General features: G+C 38.3%; 2 protein-coding genes across 2 annotated transcripts; both read left to right on the forward strand.

Moving 5' to 3' along the window:
• Positions 1 to 10,387: 10,387 nt before the first annotated feature.
• On the forward strand, positions 10,388 to 11,185 carry LOC108607586 (mitochondrial 2-oxodicarboxylate carrier-like). Its single transcript, XM_033294749.1, has one exon. It carries the CDS (start codon positions 10,388 to 10,390, stop codon positions 11,183 to 11,185), a length of 798 nt encoding a protein of 265 aa, XP_033150640.1.
• Positions 11,186 to 21,299: 10,114 nt separating this feature from the next.
• On the forward strand, positions 21,300 to 21,721 carry LOC108602570 (CG13102). The gene is made up of 2 exons (XM_033294750.1): positions 21,300 to 21,506; positions 21,570 to 21,721. The coding sequence occupies exons 1-2, from the start codon at positions 21,449 to 21,451 to the stop codon at positions 21,719 to 21,721; spliced, it is 210 nt and encodes a 69-aa protein (XP_033150641.1). The 5' UTR covers positions 21,300 to 21,448.
• The last annotated feature ends 1,327 nt before the right edge of the window (positions 21,722 to 23,048 follow it).

Here is a 23,048-nt window from a genome sequence, read left to right on the forward strand (position 1 = left end):
TTTGATTTCGTTCGATGGCCGATTCGCAATTTTCAAAGAGTCCGACGTTTGAACCAGAACCAATTTAATGGAAGTTTGTCTGTGAAGTTTTCTTTTTTAAAGCCGTGGAAAATGTTTCAAGTGCACAGCAAAAACAAAGCCGTAAGAAAAAATATGAAGTAAGAAATTTGGGTGCGAGCAAAGGCATTTTTTTTAACTTTGGCGTAAGCGCGCAGAAAAAAAAAGAAAATATGAAAGACAGCAGCAGTAGCAACAGTAATAGTACTGTCTGCCTTTGTGTCCTTATGCTATCCTGGCAGCTGCAATTCTCTTGCTGCGGATTTCCTGATGATTTTATTTGGGCCGCCAGCAAACATTTTTGAGTGTAGCCAGCGGCATTCACGACTGCGGAATGCGCCAAAGTATTTGTTAACTTTGTTTCCTACTTTTTCGCCTTTTTCTCTGGTCTTTTTTGAGGGTCTATGCGAACAGGCATAAAGGATTAAGCGTTGGCGCCGCCAGGCCTGCAAATTGTTGTGAAATTTTGTTTTTAAATTCAATTTGCACTTTGTACACTTTTTACTTTTACCGAGTGCGGACCAAATTGAAGCAGACAAATAAAACGCTAGAAAATATTGAATCTAATGGCAATAAGCAGCTCTAGAAAGAACAGGAGTGCTTCGTTGCTGCGGCTTGTTGCAATGCCACGCAACATGTGCAACGAAGTATTGCAAGGCTTTAAGGCGCCAGCTGGAAGTTTCTTGCAGTTGCAATTGCCGCACATACTTTGCAAACATGCAGACATTTTATACTACACAACAGCAACAGAGACAGCAGGACCAACAGCAACTGCAACAGCAGCAAAGCAGCTACTTACAGTATGTCTGCAAAGTCGAACGTTGAAACGGGGCCAGCACACATTCTCACATGTGTGTGCTTCGCAACAGTTTTTCCTTGGGCTTTACGTATCGCTGGTTATAGACTGTGGCACGACTGCTGCTGCTACTGCCACTCACTTAGTCCCGATGAGTGCCGCAAATACTGTGGCCTGTGGGCTGCTTATGAATCCTTGAGCAGGAGTGCGAATCTTCGTTGCTTCAAGTGCTTGCTTAGCGCTGCCTTGAGCAAGCATTTGGTGTGTGTGGAGTGCGTGGGCATGTGCAGCTATCGCAATTTGTTTGCATCTTACAAAACACTTACGTAGACCATAAACGCTACTCGAACTCAATCGGAGGAGCAACCAAGAAAGAAACGGGCAATGAACATTTAACAATAAAAACGTGAAAAAACTTCTAAATTAACATATCAAGCAATTATTGACAGCCAGATTTCTTTTAATTATAAAGTTTGTGACAACGTATGCTCCATTTTCCGAAATGTAGTTCTTGAGCCAAGTCAATGGCCAAGCTATGTCAATGGTATATATTTACGGAAAAATTAGCCTGTCAATTATAACGGATATATTATTCACATAAGACTTTAAATAGACTACTTCTTCAATATCAAATAAGTCCACTTAATTGAATCTAAAATTGTTAACTCTCTCCTGGTAATTTAATTTTTTGCGCAAACGTGAATGTCGTAAATAACTCTCAATATATAATATATTTTTTATTTAAGACTTAATTATAAGCCTTATTAGATTTGTTCCTTTATATATTAAAAAAACAGATAAATACATGAAATGAATTTGGTATTATTTGTCTTTATAAAAGATTAAGGGTCAGGGACCAACACTTTTTCCGAATAGAAATTTTAAATTTTTCCCAAAACGGCAGAAAATCATAGCACAAATATTTAATATAAATCGGACAACCCAAACCGTAATAGATAAATTTTAAGGCCTAACCCCAACAAAATATTTCAAACATTACTACTAAAGTCGAAAAATTAAATTGCTTACGTTTAGTCATAATGTAATAATGATTTATGGTTCATATTAACTGTAAATATATATTTAATATAATACGGTAGAGAGAAGTCAGAAAGGCCACTGTACAAATATATTAAAAAAATAAGTACTAAAATACCGAAAATTGTTTCCTAGCCTTGCTGGCAAGTATTTTTTTATTCCAAGAGACAAGCTGACAATTATCCATAGTAGTTAAGAGTAACTTTATTTATAAGCTTTTTTTTGTCAACAAATAAAGTAATGCCTTAGAGTCTTAATGCAGGCCAGTGCAAAGCTATAATCCTCTGGCAACCTGTTACTAATCCAGCTGAATGGAAAGCATTTTTCACATTCGCCCACAGGCCACCACACACCGCATCAAACACACACAACATACAGACAACGCTTCACACATGCTCCCCAGGCGATATTTAAGCGACAGCCGTGCGACGGAAACAAACAGACAGACAGACAGACACACAAACTGACAGTTAAATGACAACGTGCCCCGAAAGAGAACAAAAATGCCAGACACGAGCAGCGAGCAGCAGACGAATAACTTGCTCAGCCCTTTGGGTTGATTTTTTATGTGCGACTTATCAGATTTTTGTGCAGTGACTTTGATTTTTATACAACGCGTCGTATGCGCAATGTCTGCGCTCATTGTCTGGCTTCAGTTGCTCGTGAAATCACCTGATCAATTGATTTAGGTAACCAACGTAAATTTAAGTAGTGCGGATATTTTTATTTTCAGTTTTATTGATTCAGAGTCGTCTAATTAGCGACAACGTCACGTTCTTAGCACACAAACTTTCGTGGCTTGAAGTATTTTAATTGCAATTTTCGGGCCGTTTATTGATTTGTCTTCAAAGCCATTTATATGCCAAACTGCAAACTGAAGAGCTGACAAATTGTTGGGGTGCTCATTTGCATAAGTTTACCTTCGGAGCAGGAGCAGCAGGCAGAAGCTAAGCACGAAGCCAAATACCAAGCCCCAGGTAGTCGAGGAGTGAGTCAGTCACCTTGAACCCGTTACACATGCAAGGACAAGAGCTGCAATCATTTATCAAATGCGAAAATGCCCAATGTGCTGTGTTAGACAAAACGTTAACCTTGCCCAAAATGCTTATCAGACCTACCACACTTGACGTATACGTAATTTCCTGAGCCAAATGATTAACGAGTTGAGTACAACAAGGCGACAAAGATGCTTTCATGACTTTGCCCGAGACATTGAAATGGAGCATTATACATTGGATAAAAGCCACACGCAAGTGCATTACTTTTAAAGTAAAAGAGACAAGGCTTAGTTGTTACTTCATTGGCAACATTTAATTCAATGAAATTTCAATACAATATTTTCATATCAACTTCATTACAGACAACAGCAGTTTACCATTCATTAGCATCACTTTGAGAGCAGTAAATTACAAAAACAACAAGAATTTTTTTTTTTGTTAATTGATTTTATTGTACACTGGACGAGCGAACGAACGAACGAGCGAGCGGGTGAGCGATTGGCTGCTGCTGCTGCTGCTGTCGGCGGCCACCCTCAAAATATAAACTAGTCAGGCACAACAGCTTTGTTGTCTGCGCATTTTAGCCACGAAATTTATGCCCCAACACACTAAACGAGTTTGCCTACAGACGAAGGCCTGTTAAATTGCAACAAAATGTGCTAAAACCAACAAAAACAATAAAGAGCTGGCGGTAGGCTAGGGGGAGTAAAGTAAAGGAATCAGCAGCGACAAAGGCAAACAATGCAGATAATTTAGTTGCCGTGGCTATTTTCCAATAACAAAGAGTCAACCAACGGCTGCCCCCAACGTGTTCAAACGCCTGTTTGCCTGTCCGTCCGCACGTCTGTCTGTCTAACTCTCTGGACAACTGCACTGCATTCATGGCCTAGCTGCAAAAAAAAAAAACGTAATTATAAATGCGGCACGGCACGCTGAATCTTAAATGCACTTGCTAATTTAAATAATAAGGGTCTGAATTCATTGGAAAGTCTTAGCGACATATCGATACTATCGAAGGTTAACAAACTGAGCTCTTTGTATTAAATTCTTATAAAGCTTCGCACTGGCTTATTCGGTTAACTAATTAGCTTAACGCTTAGCTTATAGTGTGTATCGATACTATAGATAAATAACATGTTGAGCCATAACAACTTTGCATACAAGTGTGTTCATTGCTTCTATTAGTTGACTCTGTAGCATGCTACATTTAAATTATGCAGTCAACAACAAAACCACTACAAATGTCTGTATGCCACCCACCAATCCACTCACCAGCACATCTGCTCAACACTCTCAGTGGCCCAGTTGACTGTGTTTGTTTGCTAAACGTCTGTCAGACTACCGTTGTTTACATTTGGCATTTAAAAAAGTTGAAGCATCATGAAATTAAGTTGACTTGCAAGTGGCTTTAAGGCTTCTACTCTAAGTGCTACCACATAAAACGTGTATGTGTGTGTTTGTGTATGTGTCTGTGTGCGTATCAAATGCAGCTCATTTAAACACATGTCACAATACTTTCGCACAGCTGTCACTTTGACAATTTTCTAGATGAGTTTCCTAGCGGAGCCAACACCCAAAAAAATTTATATATATGTATAAGTATATATAGAGAAATAAAAATCTAAGCTAAGCTGCCGCCTTGGCTTGTCGCCTTATGCGTAGGTTTGTCAACGTCATCATCATAATGTTGTACCAAACACACACACACACCCACACACACAAACGCACACACAGTCACACACAAACAAGAACACATCGCCTTGGCTGTCTGCTCCTTTCTTGTCTGACTTCTTGTCGGCACGCGTAATGAAAACTTACATCAATATTACATAGTATTAGAAAAATGGCAAACATCTGCGCGCTTTTTGGCTTTTACTGTAGGTCCTTGAGGCACAGGCACAGCTTTAAATTTGCGGTTGCAAATTATTGCAAAAATATACAGAGCTGTTGGGCTTCTCTACTACGCGATGTCCAAGGATTAGCCAGAAAGCAAGGCCCAGTGGCCGATATATGCGTATACACCCATATTTTTGGCTTGGCCCCTCTAATAGTGCTAGATAGCATAAAATTTCATAAAGAGCACACAGCGGAAATAGGAAGGATGCGCTTGCTATTACATTGTGTGTGGCTTGCTAGGAAGTAAATTTCGTTATCGTTTATTATTATTATTATGCGCGATGTGTGAAATGTCTGTATAGCTGCAAGCCAAGCCTGTGTCATGTTTTGCTCTTGCTGCGCGTGTGTGTGTGTGTATGTGTGTTGTGACGTGGGAAATAAATTTATATTCATAACACACAGGACACAACAGGCATGATCTAAAGAAGGCGCTCGCGCCCATAAGAGGGCAGGGCATGCATACAAAGTGCTTTATGTGTACCACAAGATGTTGTGGATGTTGTTCATCAAGAGCCGACTGGAGTCGAGTCAGACAGTTGCAAGTTTTTTGATTAAACTGAAGCTGGAGCTGGAGCTTCTTTTCAGTCTGGTGCTTATTAAAGCATCGAATAGCAACCTGCTGCTGCTGCAAGTCGAGCTACTAGCACTAGTACACATTGATTACTAATTTACTTTGGTGTGTGCACGTTCGCTCAAGTTGCAAGCCAAAACTTCACATATCACGTCAAGTCAACACAAATGCAGATAACTCGATTTCCAACGAAGCCAGCAAGGCATCAGGCATTAGCACACAGCGCAGTTTCTGTAGAAGTTGAAGTTGCAACACAGGCAGCTAGCCAGGTAGCTGGCAATAGCAGTGGAAACTTCGATGACTTCATATAAAATGTACAAAGCGACAGTTCAAAAGTAATTTCAAAACTGCTGCAGCCTGCCATGGCCAGGCCAGGCCAGTTGGCCCAATATGATGAAGCCTGCCACTTGCCCGTCGCTCATGCATGAAGTCAAACGCCAAATGCCGAATCGCTCAGCGACAGTCGCACAACAATCAAAAGCCCGTCCGTACATGCAACTCAAAGGCGCCACAGGGCATAGTTGGAGCCACAGTCAGCGCCAGTCAGCGGGCCCAACTGGACGCCCCAGCCCAAGTTCAATCAAACTCCGCCCCACTAAACTTCATTGCAATGCAATAACTTACCAAAATGACACCATGTCCTTAGGGTGAATTTTTTTTATATCAACTGCAAAACGCACACATCGTATTTTAGGGTTTGGGACTTTTTCGCTCAAATTTTCTGTGTGTTTAAGGATAGCATCCTGTACGCACGACTACTCTGCATACATATATCAAAGGAGCTGATACAGTTAGCGAAAATATAGAACAAAACTTTTAAAGCGTTCAATTCAAAGTGTATCTATTTATTTATTATTACCCTTAAGCAACAAGAATTGGCTTATGATTATTACTATTTTCTATTTAAATATTTAATTGAAGTAATATTTTCAATTTTTGTCATTACTGCTCATTGCTCATTCTCAACATTGCGTCTCTTGTCTATAAGTTCCAATGAAAATTCAACATATTAGATGCTTACTTCCAATATATATTTGTATGCTGAGCTCTCTTTTGCCACGCATAAGACTTTGATTGCAGCTTCATTTGCATATTTGGTAGTTGCCATTTCGTTATTTAGTGCTGCACTTGATTTCCAAATTTCAGCAATTATTATGCTAGCAAATTTATGCAAATTTTGTTCTTTTTCGGCGTCTGTATTCTCAATGCAATGGGAAATCATGCGCAAATCGAGCAAATGGCATATTTCTGACGCTCGCGGTTTCATTTTTGATGTGGCATGCAACTGCCTTAAGACCGCCATGTCGCCTGACTGAGACCACAAGCTGTATTGGAAATTCCTTTTATTTCATCTGTACCTATGTGCATCTGCATCTGCATCTGTATGTGTGTCTATGTTTCTACAGTAAATTTCCCCAGTTGAAGTGCAGCAGAGGCGCTTGATTGAGCGCACGTTTTCTCGAGTTTCTATAGTTTTCAAGCGCAGACAAGTGCACTTCGCTTGACTTCTTATTTTAAATATATTCTTTATACATGCCCTGTATGCTACATATGTACGTGTGTATTCGTGTGTGTGTGTATGTCTAGCTCAAATGTGCACGAAATTAAACAAAACAAGAAAGCAATCACGCATCTAAAGTTTGACGCCACCAACTTTATATACGCTTTGACTATCGAATCGCAGCAAATTCTTATAAACAGAAATTCGCTGGATCCCATTCATAAAGCATTACAAATTTTGAAATTTAGTTTAGTGTCTCTAGACAAACGGACTTGGTTGTTGCCAGGAAGGACAAGACGGACAAACCCCTATTTATATACCACAAATTCCAAAAATATATTTCAATCAAAATATGAAGACTCGCTTGCACTTTGATACTGACTACGCTCATGCAGATTACTGGACAGAGAGACAGACAAACATTGCTGGAGCAAGGCCAACTCTTTTTATTGCCTCGGGGTCAGGAGCTTGTTGCAATTTCGGTTGAGTACGTGGCTTAGATATTTGATTCAAGTCTTTGCACTGCTTACTTAATATAGTCGAGGTTATAGAATTTGCGCAATATCATTAACAACATCATTTGCATTATTGTCTATTGTGCACATCAAGGCGTATCAACAGCTAGTCCCTTAGATTTACGCACACGGGCAACATTTTTGCATATCATGTCGTATTGCAAAACATGAGTATGTAAATTTTAAACCAACCCCACCCCAACCCTAACCCCTTGCCCTTCTATATCTTTGCCAGACTCTTACATTATGCAGCATTAATGTGCAAAAGTATAGCGTTCATTTCTGTGTGCGAGTGTGTGTGTGTATCCTGTATGCTCTTGGGTCTTGGGTGTGCCGTGCGCATTGAAAAATGCTGGAAAAATGTAAAACAACTGTTGGCAGTTTGTCAAATTTGATTTGTCATACATCAAATGGCTTTAAAATGACAAGGAGCTGTCTGCAGCTCAGAGACACAAATGTGATCCAAATGCTGAGGTACACTTTGCCTTTTCCATTGAATAGCGAAAGAGCCTTGATGTGTAAGCGTCAAGTGTGGCTTCGATGTACTTACCTATGTATGTTGTTTGATGGGCTTTTAAAATAGATTTCTAATGCATTTAAGAATTCCTTCCCATTTTAGCCTATTTGCTATTTTAACCCCAACTTCGCTCAAACTCAACTTCGACTCTTTTGTGAGTCTTGTGACTCTAATTTGAATTAAGTCCCTTGCCAGTTACACCAACTAAATGACTTAAACAAGCTCCAAATGCAAATGGAGTCCCAAATAAAGTTCTGAAGCGTTAAAGTCAGTCAAATGCAAAACCGCAGCTAGTTTTGGTGCCGGCAACCAGGAGGAAGGCACAAATGGAGCCACAAACCGCAGCTCAGCATGTTTTACAATTTGCTCTTAATTGTTTACCAACAACAATTAAAATACAACAACGAAAACCATTATAATGCACATTTAGTGGCATATTATAATTAATTTATGTAAAGTGTTGGCAACGTGGCTTCTAAGTGAGCTACATCAACGTTCTTCCTCTTACTATTTCTTTTGCTCTGTTGACTTTTTGTCGTTACAGGTTCGCTGTTTGACCTTTACCCCCTATACTGTGCTTGTAGAGCAATAGATGTTAAGACTGGTCACTAGACTAATAGAGAGTAAAAAAGCGCAAATAGGCTTGGATTAAAATAATTCGACATAACAAATATAACGTTTATATTTGGTTTAATCTTTTTGCAAATAAACATTTGAAGCCAAGTCTTTACTCTTTACAAATATTGGGAAAGCCACGAAATGCTTACAAGTCCGTTAAGTATTGTGACTTGTGAAATTTTTTCAACTTTTGGGGTGGCGTATATATACAGACGGTCGGTCGGACAGACACACAGACATGGCACAATCGCTAAATCTTTCTTGCTGATCAAGGATACATATACTTAAAGGCTCCATATCGAAATCCGGTTCTTTTTCTCTCTCTCGCATCCTCATACCCTCTTTCTTTTGGCCCAGATCTTAAATAATAAAATATTTCATGGTTTGAATTAAATAAAAGACCTTCATGGTTAAATTAAAAATTTAGTAGCGCCTATGTGTCAAGATCTTTATCGCCGGGTGTGGTGATGAAAATGATGGAAAAATAGGTTAAGGAGTCTAATGTCCATTCTTGCAGCTTATTATGAAATCTGTCGACGAATTTTACAACCACATATACATACATATGTATATATATTTCAATTTAAATAAACTATAAATAATATATAAAAAAAATTATTTTAATAAAATAAGTTAATATCTTCAAAGATATACCTACTGCAGTTATTCTTGACTTGGAGGGAAAAGAGTGCAAATATTAAAGGTTAAAAAAAATATAGTTTCTTAGGATATTCACCAATCTAAAATTTGAGAAAATCTTGGCAATTATACAGACAGTCATAGCTATACCGACTTACGTCGACAGACTGAAAAATAATATGTGTACTTGTGAGGTGAACCACGCCTCCGTCGGCCAAAAATAATACGCATCTAGGGTATTACTCACAATTTAAAACGTGCATCGAAAGAATTTAATCGTTATTAACTCAACTACAACAATGACCACAAAGAATAATTCAAATTTTTGCCAAAATACCAGTTTTATAATTTTTTTCCAGGTGGTTTTGTGCTTCAGCACTAAAATTTAAGAATCTGTAACTGTTACATCACCCTGTTGAACACTAGTATGTCAGTTTTAATCAGCCATTGTTGCAAGTAGCTATAGAAAAGGTCACACCTGTGCTCTCATAACAACAATTATGCTAATGTGGCCCAGTCCGTTGATGTCAATCCAACATAATTGCTAACAAATTAGTCATGGTCACAAAGGCCAATCTCCGGGCCAGCTTCCAAACTCCCAGTCAGCTCGCCCCTGCTCTCTATATCTCACTCTTTCTCTCTACACGTCCATTGTGACTTGTCGTAGGCAAACTTTAACATGCGCTGTCTGTGCATTGTTCAACTCTGTGTGTGTGGGTGTGTGTGTGTGGGTGCAGGTGTATGTATATCCTGGCAATTTGCGTGTCACGCTGCACAAGTGCCCAGCAGGACTGTATTGTGGGTGTGTGGGTAAAAACCAACTGTGGCATTTGAACTTGCCTCTTCTCTCAACAAGCCGTGCGCCGTTTACAAGTTCCAATGAAGCAAATGAGTTTCATTTCATGTCCTTCAGACTGGCGTGCTTTGTGGATCTGTCTGTGTGTGTCAGTGTATAGGTGGAGTGTTTGCCTGTCTGTCTAGCTGACTGTGGTGTTAGTTTCTGCGGCCTGTGCCGGACGGGTCATGAGCGGTCATTGCGCTTGCTTTAGGACTGTTTGCTGTTATGTGTGACGTGCGTTCTATTTATATTAGCATTTTAGCCATAGTGAACAAACTAACACTGTTGTAAATGTCCATCTGCGTATGAGACGACCTCCGTGCATGCGGATATTGGGCGCGTCAGGCGCGCCACAGTGCACACAGTTGCTGGAGGATGGTCAGGGCTACTGGAAGTGGTGATCATGTTGCCGATGGATATTATCATGCATGACATTAGCTCTGGCGCACAGTCGGGCAGATATACGGGCGTGGTGGAGAGTTTCTCGGACATCTATAAGCGTGAGGGCATCAGAGGCTTCTGGAAGGGCGTGGGCGCACCGCTGCTAATCGATATACCAAGGCGGGCCATACGCTTTGTCGTCTTTGATCAGACACAGCCGTTATTTATGTTCGAGTCCAAGCATCCCACACTTTTTACGTACGGGCTGGCCGGAGGCTTGGGCAGCATTGCCGAGGTTCTGGTCATGAGTCCCTTTGAGGTTATACGCAACGCCCAAAAGAGAAAAGAAAAGCTTCGAAAAAAGACAAGCACCTTGACGACGGCCGTGGAGATTATACGCCACCAGGGCATTGGATCCAAAGGACTCTACAGAGGCGTCACCACCGCTCTATTACGCAACTGTGCCTTTCACATTGCCTACTTTGGTTTCTACGGCAGCGTGCGCGACTTGACTCCAGCTTTCCATAGCACTACGCTGGAGTTTATACGCCGCTTCACCATCGGCTATGTAGCTGGCGCTTTGGGCTGTCTGCATGCAATGCCCTTTGATGTGGCCAAGAAGCGTATACAGCGTCCGCAGCGCTGCAAGATTAAGTATCGCTGGACTTTCAGCACAATGCACACCTTGTGCAAGGAGGAGGGATGCCGTGCGCTTTTCAAGGGTGCCACTCGTCAGATTATCCGCGTTGCGCCCGCCAGTGCCATATTGATAACAGGCTATGAGTTCTCTAGCGAGTATTTGATGCGAAATTATGGCTGACCGTCCTTGTTTATGCGTCGTCCGCGTTAATTCTGACAATCCACAAATTCGCATATGTACAAATGTTAGAGCAATCATAATCTTTTTTAAACGTCGCTCAAACCCCAAAATTATAGCAGACCAAATTCTTATGTTTTATACGAAATTGACTTGTAATACATATATACGTAACGTATACATACAAAACGTAACACAAAGCCTTTTAAACTGTATTTTATTTTTGTTTAACTTCTTCAGATTTTAGGATCGTCACTGCCAATACAAATAGTGAATACCATTTTTGTGACAACTTTATTTTACTTGACTTTAAAGTATGTTATCTACGCAAGTCTTCACAGTAATCTAAAATAAATACAATTTTATTTAATTTATTGTGTAAAATGAAATAGTTCGACTAACACTAAGGACTATTATCGGAACTTCACCTTGTTGCATGGCAAATGTCTAGATGTTTTATTCTCTCATGCTCCTCTATTGGTAATAGAGCGAACTTTATTATTATTTTTGTTATGTCCATTTGCCATTTAAAAATGTGGTCGGCACTTGATGTTTCGTAGAGATTTTCTTAAATGTAAAATCCTGAATGAAAATATGTATAATATTAAAATAGGATTACATAGGTAATTTATATTAAAATTATAATCATTTTTTTTTATTTAATATTCCAATTTATTTAGATATGTATTTTTCTTTTTTCCTTAAATTAGCATAGTGCTATCTATGTGGCATCTCAACCTAATTATATTTTACAAAAATTATATACAATACTATACAATAATACTACAGTAGGGGAAATGAAAAAACTAGGTTATAAACCTAGACCTCACGTCTTGGGAGTAGTGCCTTTTAAGTCGTATTTCTCCGTTACCTAACGAGTGAGCCGCTACATTGGGGTGCAAGGCCAATCTGTAGTACTCGCATTCCGTATCTCCAGATCGAGCTTAGTATTATCTTGTAGATTGCCACTTTGTTGTCCAGTGACAGCTTATTTCTTGGCGACAAAGCCACGACATATTGGCAGCCTTCCTTTTTAGATCATTGTTGTATGACGTCCGAACTTGAGGCGCCTATCAAGGATCACACTCGTGACTGAGCCAGTGGATCAGTATCCAAGCATGGTAATGCCTGGACAACGTCATATTACTTGCCCATACTTCAAAGCGTCGCACATATTGCTGCAGAGCATGCGTTGCAGTGTTTTGCTCCTAGTGAGGACAGCAGTATCGTCGGCGTACGTCAGTATTAATACATCCTGGTAATCGACCACTTGATCTGCAGTTGGCTTTGGCTTATCGTTCGTGTAAATAGAGTAGAAGGCTAATGGGCCGGTAAGAGTTCACTTCCGTTGGGAATCATAATTATCATGGCAGACTTCCAGATGTTGGGAAAGTGTCCTAACCTTAAGGTGCGGCTGAAGAGCAGTACTACAAAAAAAGTGTTGCCTTATGTGGGTGGAACGTTATCACCAGGACATTTTTTTCATTTCAATTGTTTAATTAGTAAGGAAACCTCTTGGAAGGTTACTGGTTCAACTGGCAGAGCCATTTGAAATGGAGTTGGAAGCGATGATTCTATATGACTTTGCATATAGTCAGGCGACAGATTTAGGGGCATGAATCTGTTCTCCAATGAATCTGCAAAAATTTCTGCCTTCTGAATTCCAGAGTAGCACCAGCCACCTGCAGGATTTTTTAGCGGAGTCTTGGAAATTACTTGCCTGTTAAGCCTCTTTGTCAGTCGACAAAGAAGAAAATTTGTTGTTTCGTCAGGACTCGCATTACGCAACAGTTCGTCGGTTTGAGCTTCCCTCGATTTCTTCTGCACTTTTTGTGCGATTGTCAATTCTCCTATAGATTGGAACAATCCTCACGTCTCCAGTCCTGACATATTCCTTCCTAAATCTATTTCCTCAGGTTCAGTTTTGACCGCGCTTACGCAGCTACCTTGAGAGGTAGCGTTGCCTGCAAGCCTTGATTTGCGGTAAATGATGAACCATAGCAATAATTGGTAAGTGATCTCAGTATAGTTAATATTGTCTTTCCACAGAAAGCTTATTGTTCGCTATCCCATTGTAGATAAAGAAGTCCAGCGCAGAAGGTGTTAATTGAGTATTGTAAGAGTAGAACGTAGGTGCACCAGTAGCAAGGACTTGACATGTGCTATTGCCAATAGCTTCTTGTAGATGTTTTCGTCGATAGCAAAAGATCTGATGCCCCACCATTTCGCGTTGAAGTCTCCTCCTACAATAAATCAGGCACCTAACGACGAGGGCTGCTGACCATGCTTCATTTGGAGGAAGATAAACTGCAGCCACAATAATATTGCCAACGTTGGTTCGAATCACAGCGCCTGCCTGCTGCATCTTCCATTAGACAATTGCCTCGTTTTGAGAATGCACAATAATGTTTTAAACAAGCATTGCAGATCCTCCTCGGCGGTTGCCGCTAGGATAATTATCAGACCAGAGCAACAGAGTGTTTCTGTTACTAGCATAACATCGATAGTGCTGTTACGCTATTTGTTGTTATTATATTCATGAGGGTTCAAATTCGGTTCCATGTCAAGTAGGATGGCAAACTAAATCCATATATGCACCTTATCTGCTTATCCATATTTCTTTCTACATTTGAAACAATATTTTTATGGCATAAAAACAAAACTAATAAATGCACTTTGTCAGCTTAAATGAAACAGTTAAAAACTTACAGCGGTTTTTGAACCTAAGAGTTGATTGATTCTTCGAATTTTCAGTTTGAGCAAAAATGCTTAAATAACATAAAATTCCAAAACAGCTACGTTTTAAAGATTTGCAAGAAATGTCTATCAAGTATTATTAGAGCTATCTTACTATAAAAATATCGTGAAAGTATTTATGAGTCTCGACCATAATATTTACAGGGACTTATACTGTCGGCTGCGCCCGACTTTAACATGCGAATTGTGGCAGATTCTCCACCCACCGCCTTGCAAAAAATATGTACCACATTTAACTGCGCTATCCCTTTCTATGTTGGCTCACCTTGCAAGTTTTAATTTATTTATTCATCCTTTGTCATTGTTTGCTATACGTACAACAATTTCAATTGGTTTATGTAATTAACCTTTGGCACAGCCAATTGGTAAACAACAGAACACAAACATTTGAAGTTGTTAAACAATTAAACAAACCAAGCAACAAATAAACTGCGTTACCAGTAAACAACAACAATAAATATGCTTTCCATTTGCAGGGCAATGAAAATGTCTCCAGGGTCAATTTGAAATGCATTTGCATATCCAAGCACACACAAGCGCACACACACACACACACACACACAATTTCACACACACTTGGCAAATATAAGCTCTGAATATACATAGATTAGTGTAATTACTGCCATTGCATCGACTGACGTCAAATGTTGGCTCAAGGGCATTTCACGACGGATATATTTCATGATGTGCATATATCCCGATTTATATATAGAAATGTGCATGCATATATAGTGCGATAACTCATGCGGGATTGTATGCGTTTGTCAACTGGCAAATTTTGCTTTTGATTTCATTTCATTAGGCATTTGCAATTTCAACTATGAATAATTGAATATGTACATTGCATACTTTAAGGCTTCAAATTGCCATTTCAATTGCAGCTGCATTTGATGTTTTCCGTTAATGTTGATGTTGCTGTTGCTGCTGCTGCTGCTGTGCGTTGATTGTTAATGTATTTTTGGCTAATTCAGCTGAAACATGCTTATTACGCATTAAATCTAATTAAACAGAAAATCTTGTTTGCTTTACAACTCGAAACTCAAATCATTTACAAATTTTCCCATTAGTACTTACATGCTGTTTATGTTTGGCATTTAACTTTGATCTATGGCAATTTGTTTAGCTTAATTGTTCATGATTGAACTATTTTTATTTCTATTTACATTTTCGTATTAGTTGCAGAATGGTTTTTACCATGTTTTTTTTAAATATTTATTACAAAGTGAATCAACTTCAAGTACTTGCCGTTTTTGTTTCTTTACATATTAGTGTTGCACATTGTAGTTCAATTGAAAAACAAAGTTCAGTAGTTCGATCAGGAGTTAAACCGATTCTTATCTTAGAGCCACTGCGCTAAATTTTACGACCACCACTTTTGCAGTTTTATGTGCCGCATGATGATCGTCAGGATAAGGCTCTACCTTGCTATGTGACCTTTGACCTAACTTTTAAGATCTCAAAGAGTTAGTCTAAATAAGCACACACAGTTTAGTCGTTAGTCTGAATGAGAAAAGCACAACCAAGCGGAAAGGACGATGAACTATTTTGAACCATTTGATAGAACTCTAATTTGTGTGGGTGTGTGTTGATATGTGGTCGCTATCTGTCAAAACAAACATTTCTGACTGCTCATTGCAGTCGTCTAGTCAATAAAACGTAAATTATTTCAAATATTAAAGCGCTAAATAAATCAAATGCCAACACTTGGCTTCAAAGCCAACCATAATAAAATAATATACATATTTTCACAGCTTTTATAAATTGTTGGTTGTTTTATTATTATTATTACATTCAATTTTATTTTTGGTTTCTTTTGCAGATTGAACAAAAATTTTGTATCGGCACCATAGCACAGAATTTTTGTTGCTTTTGTTGTTGCTGTGGTTGTCTAAATAAATTTTTTATTGACCATGGTTAACGCTTCAGTGAGCAATAAGCGTACACCAGACATGCCAGACAGGGGGTGGTGGGTGGTGGGTGGAAGAGAGCAAGCAAAATTGTTGTGGCTTGAGTTTTGAGTGTGGCAAGCACAAAGACCACAGCAAGAGCGCACAAGTGCGAAGGAGAAAAAGAAAGAGAAAGATGGCAACGCCTTGAAGCATGCTACAAGTTATTTCACACTCACATGTTTGCGTATGAAATAAAATGGTCGAATTACACATGTTATACAATTGTTGGGCGTAAATATGATTATGCTTGTGGGAAAAAAGGCCCAACAATAAACAAAAGCCCAAAATCCAAACGAACTCTATTTGAACTGCTCGTTATTGATGTGTCTGTGTGTGTGTGTGTGCTTACCGCTAGCTTTATTATTTTTGTGCTCTGCTGTGTAAGTGGTTACTTTAAAATTGCAAATATTTAAGCATTGTCAGCAATCAATGATAAATTTAGATTTTAATTATGTTAGATTTAATAACATATGAATTATTACTTTCAAGGCTTTCTATTACTTAACTCAATTATAATTATATTTAGTAGCTACAATTTGTGTTTTATCAATCTTAAAGAGCATATAACACTTGTCATATTCATGGCATTTAAAGATTTCATAAATTCACAACACGTTTCAGGTTGCCAAGTCGATATTGGCAATTGTGTGGGTGCGTGTATGTCAGACGGATTTTATTCTTTTTGACTGCGCATAATATATTTATTATACTTATGTGCTTTTTATTTTCAGGTGGTCGTTGACTTGCTGAAACTTTAAAGCTGCCCCACAAAGTGCCATGAAAATGAAATGAAATTAATATGAAGTTTGACTTAACGCCTCATAAATCATTGTCCAATTTTCATGTCGCATGCCCTGCAGCAAACAAGCTCTAGGTGCACATGGACAATCTTGCGCCAGCTACACTCACTCTGTGTGTGTGTGTGTGCGCTGTTGTCGTACAAACACACTTAAAATGATTGAAATATATGTAAGTCTGTATGCGTAGCATATATTGCAGCAAAGTGCGAGCAGCATATTGTATATAAAGCTAACTATAGTATATATTGGCCGGCAGCGAAGACAGCAAGCCCAAGCCCAGCTCAACCAGGAAGCTGTAGACTGAAGACTTGCTCATTACACGCTTGTCACGTGCACATTTAACGATTCGCTGCACACATAGTCACACGCGTAGAAAGTACACACAGACATAATTATATATATATTATATATATTATATATATATATATATATATATATATATATATATATATATATACATATATACTAACAGCAAGGCATGACAGTCATTCATATTAATATTGTCGCTCACAAAAACATTACACAGACAATGAAAATAGGACAAACAAAAAAGCATAAAGGGAAAGGAGTGTCAACTACGTTGCAGACACTATGTAGACAAATTTTCATCATATACCAGGAGTAAATGCGCTTTGGTCCATTTAGCTGAAAATGATTGTGTTAAATGCTAGGTGAGTTGCTTTACCTCTTGCACACATTTAGTAATTCAATTTTTTTCTTAGCCATATTCAAATTTACAATAATATTTATAAGCTCTCTCATGCCATGATTTTATTTCTCAACTTGTTTTGCAAATTATGCAAAAAGTTTTCCCCCATCGAAGTAAATAGAAATTGAATCGACTTTGGGCGTCGGCAAATAAAAATATTATTTTTACAGTATGCTTTAAATGCTGAGAAAACTACTTTAGTCAATGGATTTTAAAGCTTTAAGTCGACGTAGCAGACATTTGCTAGACGCACAGCTTTTAATTTAAATTTTATGCGCAAACAGTCGAGCTCAGAAGGCGACCAAGTTCAGATGCAGCTTTTATGGCCAACTAAATACAAAGACACTAAAACTAGACCAACTGCCAGCCACACGCATATGTATGTACATATGCATAAATATATATATGTATATATAGTCGGTGCTAATTAAACATGCTGCGCACGTGCAGCGGCTGCTTTCAGCATTTTATGATATTTCAAGCGAAAAACGAATAAAATGCATAGGGTGTCTGGTCTAGTTCGCAAATGTACCACAATAATGCCCCACCGACTTTATGGGGCCAATAGCAGCAACAACAAGAGCAAAGGTCTGCCAAATAACATATGCACATATATGTATATTAATTAAATGGAATTTTATGTGCTAATGAAATAAAATGTGTGTAAAATCTGTGGTCAGACGTTGGGGACCAAATCTAGTTTTGAAGTCTCACATGACGTATACGGCATGGCATATTACGTATACGCCCCGCTTTTAATGCGCTCTGTGCCCGAGTCTGTGATTGCTGCTTTATAAACAGCTGCCGAGCAACTGAACAGCTTGCAAACAGAAATGTTGCTAGCATGTGAAAATTGCGTATACGACATGTTCGCTTCAAGCCGCAACAATCAAAGCGACTCGAACGTGTTGGAGCCTGTTAAGGTTAACAGTTGGAAACTGAGATGCGTTTAGTTGACAGAGAGCAGAGTTCGTCCAACACATTGTTTAGTTTTAATTGCTGTGTTGTTGCCACATTTTGACTCATTGTCAGTTTCAAAAAAGTAAAACCAACAAACTAACGAACAAAGCCAAAACATTTTGTTCTTGTATGAAATATTATTAAAAATGATTTTGTGAAACCACAATGCAAAGCCGCAAAGCATATTGCCAAATAATTTTGTAAAATTTTATGTACTTGTATTTAAATTTGTCTAAACCGCTTATAAAATGTTTGCAAATGACCTAACAAACTCGACTTCACTTTTGCTTGAGGATTTGCTGCAGATTAGGCCAATGTCCGTCGGAATAGTATAGTTGCGTACTTGTTTTGAAAGTCGTTAGAGAAAGCTTCATTAGGCAGATTGCCAGCTGTCAGCTATGGTCAGCTCAATGCTAATGGTGGCTAAAAACTAAAGCTATTTGCAGTAGATCGTGATACTTTATACAATACTTTAATGAAGTGGAATTTGAGACCAAACAAGCTCCCAAATATGGACACCAACATGAAGTTTAGTCTTTGCCAAGCCCTGGGGCGCTTGCTACCGCTGCTTAACTTGCACAATTTATGCATGAGAGCGGTGGAGTTAATCCTGCAAGACGACGACGACGCCGACAACGTGAGTTGCCAGACATGAGGTTTGCTCCACACTCACACTGTTGTTCTTTCTGAGTAGCAACAACAACAACAAGAGCAACATCGCCAGCTGCATGCGCTGGGCATTATTATTAACACCAAAATGACAAACAAAAACAGAAAAGCAAACAAGAACAACAACAATAGCTGTATCGTGTAACAATAAACAAATGTTGTCATCAAAGCTGCAGTTAAATTAATGAAAGATTAATTTCGAGCTCTTAAGCAAAACGGATATAGAGACTTACAGCTTTAGATATACAAAAACTTTAAGCGACAGCTGTTAAGTTACAGAATGCATGAGTGGGTCAAGAACTGACAATGAGACTATTGACTGCAACGTTGAAAGCGCTTTGGTCTATAAATTTACAATGCCTTTAAATCGTTTAATATATACAAGCTGCGCAACTTACCATACATTCTTTTCATACAGTGGAAAAAGGGTATGTGAAGTTGTCCAAATGTGTGTGCAATCCAGGAAGACACATCTATGGATTGATCCACATTTCAGGGACTATAAGAGCCGCAGACATAAAACTTGGTACATACTCTTATCGTTCCTTTCACAATTGTTAACATAAGTATTTGTTTCAGGGCCTTAGCTAACTCCTAACTAATGCAAGCTAAAGCCCCATAATTAGCTAATTAGATTAGTCAAAGTGTATTAAAAAGCTGGCAGCGTCCAACGTTCGTGAGTGCTTGTTTTAATATATTTTTGCATGGCTCTTTTATGCTACAATTATATAATTTTATCATACCCTGCTTTTGGCAGTTTAAAAAGCATGCCAAGTGCAACATTTCAATAACTGAAACGCCAATTAAAATTGTACAATGGTCATTCGGTACGTTGTCCACTCCATGTCCAGCGTCGCCGTCGCCGTCGCCATCACCGTCACCGCATCACGGCGAATGTCAGTTAAACGAGTAAACAGCCGAAAACAAATATACCATCTGCAGCTATAATATATGTATGTATGTATGTGTGTGTACGTATACGTAACTGAATGAATATGTAAAATCCTTGTAGAGAATCAGAAAGCTAGCAGACAGCCACATACACGGACTGGGACTCATACTAACATCGAGATACGCGCGGGTAATTGGTATTGTTTGACTGAACGCGTGGCCATGCAGGCACACATACATTTACACCTTCATGTTGCAGACAAACAAGAGAAAAATACACGAAGACCCACACTCACACACACACACACACACACACACACACACACTTGGCATGCAAATAGCCTGCAAAGGCCGTCTGAGTGAAAGCTGGTGCAGGCGATATGCATAAACAAGCAACTAGCGACTATTAATTTTCGATTATAAGCGCCAATGCTTGTAAATGGGATTGCTAGGGGCTGGGAAAGGTAGACAGCCAATAGCTTTTGAGTAGATGTACAATTTATTACACACAGCCGATCTTGAAACACCCTTTCCTCAGAATTTCAAACACAGCTGGATATCTAGCAAACAAGTGTTTGTAGTTAGATAACTGCTTACGATTAGATCATTAAGAATCTTAATTGGTTAAGAATCTTAATAAGTTCGCCCAAAATGACTACCTCTAGATAATTCTATAGTTGGAGGCTCGCGTAAGGTGATTTCATTAATAATAATACAATTGAGAGCTCGCTTAATGTGATTCCCTTCTTTAACAATAAATCCTAATACATTATAAAATACTACAAAAAAATAATAATAATAATATATAAATATATATATAATTATTATATAGAATATATGTTTTTTAAGATTTTAAAGTGAATTTCCGACAACAATTCGTATTATTTTACCAATTTTTATTTTTCAATTGGTAGCAAAAGTATTTTTAGCTGGAGTTGCTAACTTTGACTTAACTCGAACTTTAACTAATTATTTTTAAGTATATTTTGTTGCAATAAAATGCTGTGAAAAATATAATCTTACGGCATTGATTAAACAAATGGAATACAACTTACTACGTTTTTTTTTTTATATTTTTGTTCTTCTCTCATTTAATATAAAAAATTCTGGGGAATATATTTAAATCTATGGAGTACAGTCAATTTACTTCAAGTATTTCAATACTTTAAAATTACTTGAATAACAAAAGTTAACTATCGGATAAAAAACTTCGAAACTTCCATTTAGTACTTAGGAGCTGCACCGCGAGTACTTGAAGCACACTGCGTCTTCAACATAGCTATAAGTAACTAGCACCGACCAAGGGTTTGGATTTTTTTTTTTTTTTCTATTTTGAGTTTATTTTTAAACGTCAAACAATGGGATCGTTAGACATCGATGTCTGTCCGCCACTAGTCTACGAGTCAATGTGCATGTCGATAAGCAATCAGCCATAAACTTTGCTGATATCTAATCATCATAGCTATATATTCCAATAAATAGTGTGAAGTCGGCTAGAAAATGCTCAGTTGAAGTAAAGACTCATTTCAGAATGAACAAAATAGCATTTACCGGATGTGTACTGATTGCCTTCTGCGCTCTGCAGTTCGGTGAGTGAAATGATTTAATGAAAGTGTAAAAGCAAATAATTGAATTCATAATGTTGATTTTAGTAAACTCATTGAGCTGTTACACCTGTTACTCACCTGAGGAGTGTAAGAAAGCTAGAGTGATCACTTGCAATGAAGTTTCGGCCAATGAAACACGTAGGGAGTTGGAACACTATCATAGGAACGTGCCCAACATTAAGCCAGCTAATACTTAATATGAGTTTTCGCAGGAAGCTTAATATATCCATAGTGGTACAGCGGATGTAGTAATTATAATAGATCTGAATTCATGCAGCCTAATAGCAGCACCTGAAATAAGTAGCCATAACGCGAGGTACTGTTATAACTGTCATTACGACAAGTGCAACGGGAATCCAGCGGGTAAATTAAGCAGCAGTGTGTATACAATCGCAGCCACTGTGGTCGCTCTGATGTTGGCCAAGGCTTACGCCTAAAGATAAAATCACTTTAGTGATTCGTTTGTTTTCCGCTTAGTAAGCTTCTGGCCAAAATGTCAAAATGTTTACTGCTTTTTATAAATTCATAAAATAATATCGTGACAATTTAACATTTAAATAAATATTTAATTTGTACAATGTGCCATGAACAACCCAATCCAACTGCTGAATTCCACTCCCCAGACACCCCCAATGATTTTCAATTAGGCACCCATTTAAAATTGTGAGGGCGATAGAATATTGAAAAGCGCCACACCTGTCACATTTTCACTGTCAATTAAGTTAATTATATGTAGCATGGAGGAGAAAAACAATTCACTGCAAGCAAAAATTCACAAAATACATTTCGCGATTTACAATTTAATTATTTTAAAGAGTCAAAAGTTTCTCTACACTATTTTTTACTGCAATAATACGAATGACGTTGCAGCTGAATTTTATTTTTCACAGCTGCTTCTTAGATTTGTAGCAGAAACTTTTAATTCAATTCTTGTCAGCCATGTCAATGGGGCTGCGCTGCTTTTTAGCGCGTTTTGCGCAAAGCTTAAATTTGGGTTTCGATTTGCCTCAAGGCGATTTGATACAGGAGGCACTTGCTTCGTTAATGGAAATTTGTTAGTTATAAAAACAAAGCACTTTAAGTGAAAGCAGTGCAATCTTTCATTGTGACCAACTTTAAATAGTCTCTTCTTAGCGTTTGCTTAATTCACCTATTCGTTATTGAGATGCTGGTTATACAAATTTACAAAAGGTCTTTTAGTTAAGCCGTAGTAAATATTTATTATTAGTCAGGCTAAACAGCTGATATCTATATATGCTATCTGACTATCAATAATAAAAATTTTTGTATTTCTATATATTCCCAATTAAGTTTAATTTAAGTTGTTTTAATGAATAACAGAAAAAAAGAAGAAAAATGATTAGAAAGTTGGGCGCAACCAACTTTTACATACACTTTGATTAGGGAATTGCATTAAACACACGTATGCACTCACAAACACGGTTTACACACAAACAGCGGTTTCCGCTGTTGCGTCAACAGCGACGCCAACGACTGCGTCGTCAGAGACGCTTGCATGGCGCG

Source organism: Drosophila busckii, unplaced genomic scaffold (assembly GCF_011750605.1).
Source record: "Drosophila busckii strain San Diego stock center, stock number 13000-0081.31 unplaced genomic scaffold, ASM1175060v1 chrUn_07, whole genome shotgun sequence".
Classification (NCBI taxonomy): Eukaryota; Metazoa; Arthropoda; class Insecta; order Diptera; family Drosophilidae; genus Drosophila; species Drosophila busckii.

Excerpts from the sequence above, each read along its gene's own strand:
- LOC108602570 (XM_033294750.1), top strand. The coding sequence starts at position 21,449 with ATGAACAAAATAGCATTTACCGGATGTGTACTGATTGCCTTCTGCGCT. Across the intron at positions 21,507-21,569 it reads CTTCTGCGCTCTGCAGTTCG|TAAACTCATTGAGCTGTTAC; the intron begins GTGAGTGAAATG and ends TGTTGATTTTAG.
- LOC108607586 (XM_033294749.1), top strand. The coding sequence starts at position 10,388 with ATGTTGCCGATGGATATTATCATGCATGACATTAGCTCTGGCGCACAG.